Here is an 11,463-nt window from a genome sequence, read left to right as displayed (position 1 = left end):
GTATATTATCACATTATTCAATAAAAATATTGAATCAAACGAAAAGAATATAAGTAATTAATATATGCATTTAAAAAAAATCATACAATAAGCTTAAATATTAACTCTTCTAACTTTTTTTGTTACAAAATCGTTCAAGACATCCTGAAAGTTAACCTTTTCCAATACATCATTTTCAATTGCCATTATGGCCAATGAATTTAAATGGTTTTGAGACATAGTTGAACGAAGACAGTTTTTTATTAATTTATTAATTAACAACCTTATTTTTACAAACTCTTTGGTAGCTTGGCCATAGAATATACATACCTATGGTAGGTACCAGAACAGTAAGTGTGCATTCGCAACGTAGAATTTTGCGCGTTTTTCAAGCGTGTTGTGTTAAAAAAGCTGCTCTTGCTGTATAGTCATCTGATTAGTCGGCGTTAAGATTACCGCGATAAAATTGCTTGCGATTATATTACTGTGTTATATATGAACTAACTACCATAATATTAATATCTTATTTGGAATGCATTCAGAAATGTACTAAAATAGCGTCGATGTAATGTACAGAGCAAGACAATCGTCATTGAAATTTCGAATTAAATTTTTACTGTTTAAGAAACATTGTCAATTTTTTCTCTGTAGCACAGGGCCCCTGAGCATGGTCATGGCAGGGCCTCTAGGCAGTTGCCTACAGTGCCTAATGGATAAAACGGCCCTGCCTGTATGAAACTAATGCATTAATTTAAAATTCGATTGTTGTAATCAAATTGCATTTAAGATATCATGATTTTAAAAACATTGCGGAAATAACCAGAGAAACAATAACTGCTGAAAAAATTATCTGAAAAAGACATGGAATCATAAAAGTGGTCAAACACAGCCTCAAACAAATTATTAAAACTAAGCATATTCATTAGGAACACTATGAAAATAGACCCTGCCTGTATGAAACTAATGCATTAATTTAAAATTCGATTGTTGTAATCAAATTGCATTTAAGATATCATGATTTTAAAAACATTTCGGAAATAACCAGAGAAACAATACCTAACTGCTGAAAAAATTATCTGAAAAAGACATGGAATCATAAAAGTGGTCAAACTCAGCCTCAAACAAATTATTAAAACTAAGCAGATTCATTAGGAACACTATGAAAATAGACCATTTTTTTTATTAATCTTGGTACTTAATTAGTATCAAAAGACATTTGGGGTTCAAATTTTTTGTATGCATAAGTCAAACCAAGTGGTGCATTCCACTAACTCCGCTTTTAATGAACACTGTAAATGACAAAAGCACAAAGCATATTCCAGTATTATAAAGTTTGAAAGAATAAAGCTTTGCAGGTTACCATGCATTAAATTTTCTCCTTTTTTTTTTTTTTTTTTAACACAGCGAAGNATTTTTTTATATGTTTAATCTTTAGTATGTAGATTATTTATCAATTTACTTTTGAAGTAATTTATTTTTACATGAGAATAACTATAATTATCAGTTTCCTTTTTAGTGTATTTTGATCTATCTTATTATGAATTTATTTTTTATTCCCAACTCAATTAATTTCTGAGTTAAGAGAATTCAGATTCCAAAATTTCTTACTGTATTTACAAATGTGCAAAATCAAATTTTTTTTGTTTTTTTTTTTCAAAATCATTTCTGATCAACACTTCTTCCTATTTTAATTTTTTGTTTGAAAAAGTTGAGTGTTGCCCATGTTTTGTTTTTTTAATGTTACGGATAATTAAAAAAATATGCTGCACAAAATGCAGTGCATTGCACTATTTTTTAGCCTTTCCTTTCAACTGCCTAAAAATAGTCTCGTATGTAATGCATCAAAAAATATCCTGATTTTTTTTGTAAAATGTTGTTCTAATTTTTACTTTGAACCACTATGAAGCCTGATTAATATTAATGCTATCCTCTATAATATCTGAACATTACAAATCATAGTATAAACAATGTTTAAAGATTAGGCTTGCTGTTTGTAAAAATAATATTTTACCAATGAGTGTTAAATATCAATAAAAACTAAGCAACTGTCTATACTCCCCTAGAAATATGATTCTTGTGAATAATATTAACATGCTTTACATACATTTATATTCATATATATGCTTTATTCATGTTTACATGTTAATATTTTACAGAGTAAGCATTTTCGTGCTAAAGAACATGAAATACCCAAAGATATATGGGACGATAACAAGGATCCTAAATATACTGGATATGAAGAAGTTAAAGGTCACTGGCAATATGTTGAGCAATTATTTCCCAAATTAAGAATACCAACTCCTCCTAAAAAAGTGTCAAGCACAGGTTGGAAAGCACCCTCAGGTATCTTATTTTGTTTTATTAGTATTACTATTATTTGTTAAACTAGTATTGTAAATTCTTTTGATCTAAAATTATGAAAGAAAATGTTAGGGTTATAATTTTTGTGTCTGAATAAAGTTACCTTATTTTCATTTTGTTAATAATGGTTAATAGCTAACCGTAAAGTTACCTTATTTTCTCGAAAATCTCTCTTCATTCGTTTAAAAAAAATTTATAAGTATTTTTGTTCATTTATTTACTTTTGAATTCTCAATCTTTCAAATCAATTTATATTGCACAAAGTGCAAATAATACAGGGTAATTGTTTAATAATACTAATTATTTAATAATACTAATTCAAAAGCAACTATATTAAACTATTGTGTTTGTCAAAAAAGTCATATCAACAGATCTGCCAATAATCAGGCTTTTGTGTCTAATTAGCAGTGTTTTCATTACAGGAAAAAAATGGGAGAGAATTTCACACCCTTTTTCAAAAACAGGGTGAGATTTCTAAAAATTAAAAAAATATGAAGAGACTTGGAAAAAAATTATTTCTTGAATTATAATAAATTTTTAACATCTTCTAATTGAATACTTTTGCTGCATCATCATATGGAAAATGTTCTATATCTACTTTTTCATCAGCTATTATATTTATTTGGCTGAAAAATATCCGTATTTGTTTCGTTTTGACCGTTTCTACCGACATTTGTTTAATTTTCATTTGTCTGTTACAGAGTAGAAGATGTCGCTTTAACAAGGTATTTGTCCATCTTACATTCATGTACAACAAATGTAAACGTCTTACATGAAGAAACCTTACCTACGGTGAACACGTGATTGCAGAGAAATGTGTTCTGAAAGGGGTTCCGTGATTCGGGGGGGGGGCACCGGTTCTGAACAATACTGGTAAGTAGGGAAGCTAGATAACAAGGACCGATGTTCAAAATAATGAAAGATCAAGGAAGATAAGTGAAACGGATATTATTTAAAATAGCAAAAGACGAATTTGTTTGCAAAATTTGCGCATTTTGAAATTGATTAATAGAGTGCACGAACTTCTCGCGTTAATAATTTTTTATTGCGAGAAAAGAAAAAAAATATGCGAGGTTCTCGCACTGTAGTGAAAACACTGAATTAGGCCACCAAAATATTTTCTCAGACTNATTTTCTTAGACATTTTTTTTTGTCCTAATATATTCATGAGTGGATCTTTTTACATTTTGTATGCAACTCTCAAAACTTTTTTTCCTTGCCTGTAATTTTGTATAGTTTATCATTTTATTTCATTTTTGGAACCTTTTTTTAATTATTCTAAAATGTCAAATTAAACTTAAAGTGTAGCAATGTTTTAAACAATGCATTGCATCAACAAAGCGTGTGATATCTTAAGTTTTCAAAAATAGCGAATTTGAATAATATTTAAATTTAGAGCAGTTTTTTATTCTCATTGATAAATATTGATACAAAATGGCATAAAATCAGATACAGGAAAAGTAATACTTACAGTGTGTTAGCAAAGTTAAAGCAGACCGCATTAACTGTTCCTCACAGAGATGCGACCTGTGATAGAAAATTTAACCGCATGATAAAAATCTAGATTTAATTCTGTTCTTGTCAAAACAAACTTCTAAAATTTGTTGACTGGGAAGACAAACCCAAAAGTGTTTTAGAAAATTTCTTGCATAATTTTTTTTAAAAAATGGCTAAATCAATCAGTCAATATGTTTTAAAAAAATATTAGTTTATTATTTTTAGTTTTTAGGGGTAAAATGTTACTTAATTTAAAGGATGTATGAATTTTTTTATTTGTTTATTATTACCCTTAGCTGCGATTACAAAAAGTCCTAGGCTTTTTGAATTTCTAAGGTGAGCTGTATCACCAATTTTACTTGCACAATCTGCTTAAACTAACAGGAATTGATACTGGGGTTTGATGGATTGTCTGATTAAATCGATTAATAGTTAATGTTTCAAAATTTTTATTAAAAAATCACATTAATGTAATGTCACATTAAAACATTAACAATGTTTTAACATTATTATTATTCCAAAAATCACATTAGGGGAATAAATATATTAAAACAAAAAATAAGAAAAACAATTTTAAACTGCTTACATATATGGGTAAAATTTTGCTAATTGTCCTTTTGCAGTAAGAAAGTTCCCGGTCTATAAACATTTAAAGCTCTTATTGTTATATTTATAATTAAAAAAAGAAGATAATCTTATATAAATGATAGAAAAGAAGTTCACAGAACTTGGATAAGTACAGTAGAAATTCATTATAGTAACAATTCACAATAGCAGATGGAATTGTCGCTATATAAGCAAAAGCACATATTTAATGTTATAATAGTAAGTGGGTATTCCAATTGCTCAGTCGGTTAAGGTGTCACTCTGACCACTGGTTGGAGAGCTGAGGGTACTGGGTTCAATTTTGGTAACCGACAAAATAGCCCAAGTGTATATGCAGCGAGGTGCACTTTAAATTTGTCTTGGGCAGGGTTGGCAAGTTCCTGACACATGACGGTTTTACCGGTTTATACCATGGTTTTTACCGTCATGTCAAAAAACCCTCTGTCGAAAACTGTCAAAAACCCATAGTTTTGATAAAACTGTATTTTAATTTGAGTTTAACTGCTTATGATTTAAAATTAATTCATTTTTGGGCAATAAAATTAGAAAAAAAGTTGTTAAAAGATATTTAAGAACAGATTTTTGCATTTTCCCAACATGATTATATCGAATCATACTATTTGAAGTAAAATATTAGGATACTAAACAAAATTTTCAACATTTCCAAGCATCATTTTGTTTGGCATATTATATTACATTACTGAAGAATGTCAAGTCATTCCTGACTTAGAGTTTGTTAGTAGTTTAGTAGTTACAAGTTTTGTTTAGCTTATTTCTAATATTTAAGAAATGCCAAATTTCAAATTCTTCTTTTTAGTTCTTGAATTTATTAATAGTTTCAAGTATTTTTGTTTGTTTGTTTGTTTATTTCTAACAATTAAGATGTGCAAAATTTTGAATCCTTTGCAAATCAAGCTATAATGATATGATAAAAATTAAGTATCACTATTTTCAATAAGTATGTTACAGTATTTCTGTATGAATGTATATCCTTCTATAAGAAAACATGTATATAGTTGCAAAATCAATAGCAATCATTTACAGCATTCATTTATAAAGGCAATTAAGTGAAAATAATATATTGTCCACTATATGCCATAAATTAAAGAAAACAGTAGGTTTTTGACGGTTTTTACCGGTAAAAACACAGTTTTTACCACTGTCATGTCAAAAACCAGTTTTTGACGGCAAAAACCCAACCCTGGTCTTGGGCAAAAATTCTCTGTGGTGTGGAAGTTTGGATAGAGAGGTACCAGCTCAGACGCTGTCACGTCGTCTGACCAGGGTTAAAATGTGGTATTCCTACCACGGCCATTAAATAATAGAGCTCTAAAAATGGGGTTAGGTGCTTGGACGTGGTTGAGTGATATATATTATTATAAAATTTGTCTAAAGTAAGAACTCCCCAAGCCATTCGTCTGGTACCGTGGTTGTGACTAAGGTAACGAGGTATAAGTATTTCAAGTAGGGGTGGGGTCCCTTTTTAGGACAGGTTTAGGCTCAGGTCAGCGAGAGAAAGAGAATTTTTTTCTTTGGTCTATTGTGTTAGTCCTAGAGTGAAGAGGAATGAGCATTCACGCCTGAAATATCGTTTATAGCGTGCAATTCTTTTTTTGTCTTTTAATTTTTTCTAAAGTTTCTATTTCAAAAAATTTATTCTTTTAGTAAATTCATTTTCTATTTTTCATCTTTAAAATCACAAGCACCTAAAATTGTGCACTATGTGTTTGGATTTTTTGCTGATGAAGTTAAGGAAAAAGCCCTTAAATTATCTCACCATTAACTGTCTCAAAGAGCATGTCTGGCAACTCGAGTGTCTAACTTCACCCTTAAAGAGATAAATTTCCTGTTTCGGAAAAGGTGTATTGCGCACACCTGGAAAAAGCAATCTGGGCAAACTGATGAGGACATAATAGTAGACTTTTAATATTGTTGTATTGAGCTTTTAATGTATTGAGAAAAACACTATCAGTCTTTCAAAATTTATTAGTTCATAATTTAATTCTAGATAAGTTTTGGCTGAATTATTTTCATATTTAACTACAACATTTATGCTTTTTCTTATCTCATTTATTCATTTTTCAGAAACTCTACCTAATGTTCCATATAATGTTGGAAGGACTAGAAATCATATGTTACCAGTTTATGAAGATCTTGAAACTAAACATCGATATTTTACAACTAGAGTTAAAAATGTAAATGGTGACATATATGTAAGTGTTTTGCCAGATCATTTATTTTATTTTTAAGCACCTGAGAAACTATGTTTAATTAATCTGCTACTGTTATTTCTTTCCTTTAATATTATTTTTATAGTTCTTTTTTTTTTTAATTTTTCACTGCTCTATAAATTGTAGTATCTCGCCAATAAAAATTTTTTCTAATCACATAATTAATTCTATTAATGACATCGAGAATGTGAGGCCTTTTATGGCACTTCAAACCATAGTGGGCCTTTGCTTCTGAATGTTATTTTAAAATCTTTCTTTTCTAACCTTTGAATTTCTAGTTTGAAATTTTGTTACAAATTTTACATCATGAATTTATAATATTTCAACATTACAATAGTCTTGCTTTTAGAACTTGTCATCTGTATTTTTCACTTTTTTTTTACTTTTTAATATTAACAGTTTTAATCTAAAATGTAACAGGGAAAAATAAAGTGAAATTTTACTCTTTATAAAAAACCTTTATGAACATCCTTCTGCTATGCATTTAATAAATATTACAAATAATTTGAGAGATATTACTTATATATTTCGATATTTTCCTGGTATGAAAGTGCAACAAAATTTGCGTATTTTAAGTAGTTTATTTTTAACTGTAAATAAGTTTCAAAGTTATATCATTTACATTTTTTAAATACAGAAGGTTCATATTCAGAATCGACGGGATGTCTGCAAGTCCAGATAGTTAATAAAAAATAACAAATAGACGATAATTAACGCCAATTTTAATAAACAGTGAATAAATCCACTTAGTTTGCTTGGTTGCACTATTTCGAAAGATTTTGTTACAGATTTCCACATGGTTTTTAAAATCTCGATACAAATTCTGAATCACGCATTTCAGTTTATAATCATTTCTCAATCTACCCGATTATCGACGATTCCACAGTAAGTCCGCGTGGTTTTGCCAATTGTCAATTAAAACGAATTTTCATTGCGTTTTTTAAATTTCAATGCTTTAATAGAATATATTACTTTGATCAGCAAACTTCGATTTGCGCTCAATTATTGACAATTCACCTGCAATCTCACGTAGATTTACGATCTCATTTTTGTCAGTTATTATTACCGATTTTCACTATTTTTTTATGCTACATTTTCATACACACGAAATCTCGAATCGCGCATCTGAAGAATTACCTTTTGATAACTTGATTTGTGACGATTTTATTGTCTTTGCGGTTTGGCCGATCGCCATTTCAGCATTCTGGGATTTCCACGTCCATTTCATTTTTAATAAAATATTATTATGATACGCAAAATTCGAATACTGTTATATGAATTTGAATATCGATTATTCGAATACTGTTATATATGAATAATCAATTAATGACCTGCTTTAGTCATAACAATTTAATCTCAAATCCACAATTTTTTCAAAATTTGAAATTTTTTTCGCACACTGAAATTGAATGCGTGATTTTTGGTGGTAATAATCCTTTTATGCGAGACGTGAAAAAAATACGCGATTTTTTTCGCGCTGTAGTGAAATGTCGAATTTCGTTTACGTGATATCCATTTTTTTTTTTTTACATATTGAGCGGAAATCGAATTAAAATCGAACAAGAATCGGAAGTCTGGTAAAAATCAAAAAGCAGCGGAAAAACGGAGGATTCTCATCCCTGCATATATTTTTTCAACAAGTCGCAAATGAAAAATATATTCTATATATAAATAATAATTAAGGGAAAAAGAGTTTTGTTAAAAAGTTCCAGAAAAAAGATCCTTCTCTTAAATGGACTTCCGAATATGGGACTTTGCACTGCATATGCAATATTTTTATAACCCTTTTGTACTTAAAAAGTTAATATTCATGTTGCAAAAGTATACAATTTTTTCAAATCCATCTACTTACCAAGGATATGATTATTTGGTACTTATTGATTAGCCAGATGGAAGTAATTTCAATTTCTTTTATATTATTTATTTTTATTTAAGCACAAAACTAAAAGACCTTCATCCAAAAAAAATTAAAAAAAAAAAAAAAAAAACTTGAATTATTGATTGGCGACGACTTGGAAATTTGTCATAATTGCAGACTTCTTGTAATATGCTGTACTCGTTATATCAAGCGTTTACTGCATATATATTTACCACAGGAATTAAAGCAATGAGTCATACATTATTTTCATATTAAGAAACTGCATGTGCCTAACATCTGAATCCCATAACTGGAAGCCCTGTAATAATTGACTGTATTAAAAATGTGAAATGAAGAAAACCAAATTTTGATGGATACATTTCTGCTTCTATTTGTAGGTGTTTGAACATGATTTGAAAACTCATCTAGAAGAAAAGTTTGGAACTAAGATCGAATCACATGTTAATGAAATTGGATGTTGGGTTAGTTTTGAAGGTGATAGAGTAGAAGAAATTAAAGAATGGTTATTTAATAAAGGTTTTTAAATAGAGTACAGTTTAACTGTTCTGATTTATTCAATTTAAATTCCCTTTTTGTCCAGTGTTTCTTATTTATTACTTAAATTTCCAATTTGTTAATTTGAGTTGTAATTGGGTGTGTCCTCACATTTTTTGCTTTTATATAAAATGTACAGTACAGAACCCATTATCCGGAACGAAATTCGATAAATTTTCTCGCCATTTTAAAAATAAAATAAAAAATTTCCCTCATAAGATTTTTCTTTCTTTTTTGAAAGATGTTTACCTTACCATCATTTTGAAAATAATCATTAGTGTATTACTTCATAGTTTTTTCTTCTTTTCACAATTATTTCCAAATATTTTTTTTTTCAGTTGGGTTTAACAATAAAAAAACTGCTTTTTGTAGCAATTCAGAAAACGGGAAAAATTAGTTATCCGGAATAGCAATGGTCCCGATCGTTCCGGATAATCGGTTCCCTACTGTATAAATCATTGTTTTGAACAAGTAAGCTTCAGCAAAATACTGTGCGGCGCCATAAAGTTTGATAATATAAATCTAGTTTTTTTTTCTTTTATGATGCATAACCAGGATAGTTTATTCCTATACATTAGAGATGCCAATGATCTATGAATAAGATATGCAAAGTCTTTAGAAACCATCGAAAATGAACTTAAAATGAAAAATGCCCTTAAAAATTTTTTGGAAACATGTTTTACATTATTTTTTAAAAAAGTACAAATCATAATATATAATTTATGAATATAATAAATACCTGATAGAGATAAATAAGAATTTATTAATTTTTTGTCACTATTTTCAAGAACTTCAAAAGTCTATTGTATTATAATTTTCTTTTTTTTTGTTGATGAAATTGAAAGATCGCCAAATGTCTAGAAGCAAATTTTTATATTTTGAAAAGGTTTGTTCAGCATCAACATTTGTTAATGAAAGATATTTAAAATGACAGAATTTAATACAAAATTTATGTTAATTTATAAAGAAAAAAATAATTAATTCAAAAGCAATGTGTACTTAAAACACTGAAATGAAAAAATACACTTGACAAAAATTATATTTGTGGAAAGGAAAAGCGGGAAAAAATTTCTTCAAGGACTTTCATAGATCAAGAGTTTTGAATACAGAAGGAAAACAAATATTTTCTAAAAGAAAATTTTATAAATTAAAATGTTAATTTTTTCTTATGCTTTCTTTCAACCAGGAATGAGATTTTTCCATTTTTCCCGCTAATTTCCGCTGAAATTTTTTTTTGCCCAAGTTAAAATGTTCTATGAGGAATTTAATTTTCCGCGGAGGGAAATTGTTGAAGTCCCTTTTCCTCCCTCTGAAGTTTCTCTAAAAATCATTTCCTTGGGATAAAACTGGTTGACCTTTATACAGGGATGAGATTTTTTTTGTCTCTCGAATTTCAGCCTTTTTATCAAAAACTCCGATTCTCTAAAAGTTTCGTTTTTTTAAATAAATATCCCGTTTTTTTTAAATTCAGTCATTGAAGTAAAATAATTATATTTATTTACGATTTTCAAAGATAAACAGAAAATTCAATCTACGCCCTAGCTGCTAACCCTTCCGCATTTTTACTTATTTTAGCTANTTATACATACATTTTATAAATTAAAATGTTAATTTTTTCTTATGCTAAGTTACATCTTTCAACTTAATCCTAATGTAGTCTACTCTGTTTAATATGATCACCCATTACTATGATGTGCCATTTACTATTCCATAGACGCAATGTTTTTTTAACACCAATTACAGTGGCTGAACTGAACCGTTCATTTCAATATAGCAAAGAGCACCCATTTTTATTCTAGGTGGTCCATGGCATTATCTACAGTCAAAAAGATAGCAAAATATCAATTGTTTTTAATATTGAGAATTACAGGCGTGTATTGAATTCTCGGCAGGAAACCAGAGTCTCTTGTATGCATTCATAGATCTTTGTAAATGTTTTTTTTTTTAATGCTTCAATTGATTCATCAGTCATATTTTTCTTGTCTGAAAACTTTCTTTACTCTTTTTGTGAAGTTTAGCAATAAATTAGTTATTTTGGAGATTTAAAAAAGTTTCAGTTCACTGGACATGTTATTTTACTAAAATGGCTGTTTCTTATTAAAATAATGCCATATGCTTAGAATAGATTTAAAAGGAAGTAAATTGATTGGATTTGTAGTGAGTTTTTTTTTTAAATTACGTCCAGCATTGAGCGAATATACAGATGTTATAGCAATCTCACATTACAACGTTAATTTTCTTAAGACCACAAGTTAAATGGCACGTCGACTGGATTAAATTACTACAGTAAAAGTTCCAGAAAAAAAGGGGGAAGAAGAGGTGCTGCAACATTTTTATATGGAGGGTTTGTGATGTGAATATTTTGCTACCTGAGGG

At 28.8% G+C, this 11,463-nt stretch overlaps 1 protein-coding gene across 1 annotated transcript in view; it reads left to right on the top strand.

The window, feature by feature from the left end:
- The window catches only part of LOC107439571 (large ribosomal subunit protein mL49), a 12,121-nt gene extending 3,039 nt beyond the window's left edge, over window positions 1-9,082 (top strand). Inside the window, exons 2-4 of the mRNA XM_016052214.3 lie at window positions 2,136-2,322; window positions 6,529-6,656; window positions 8,931-9,082. Of these exons, the coding sequence (XP_015907700.2) occupies window positions 2,136-2,322; window positions 6,529-6,656; window positions 8,931-9,077 (462 nt within the window). The 3' untranslated portion in view covers window positions 9,078-9,082. The remainder of the gene's footprint in view (window positions 1-2,135; window positions 2,323-6,528; window positions 6,657-8,930) is intronic.
- The last annotated feature ends 2,381 nt before the right edge of the window (window positions 9,083-11,463 follow it).

This window comes from Parasteatoda tepidariorum, chromosome 10 (genome assembly GCF_043381705.1).
Source record: "Parasteatoda tepidariorum isolate YZ-2023 chromosome 10, CAS_Ptep_4.0, whole genome shotgun sequence".
NCBI classification, from domain to species: domain Eukaryota; kingdom Metazoa; phylum Arthropoda; class Arachnida; order Araneae; family Theridiidae; genus Parasteatoda; species Parasteatoda tepidariorum.
This window is presented reverse-complemented; position numbering and strand designations above follow the sequence as displayed.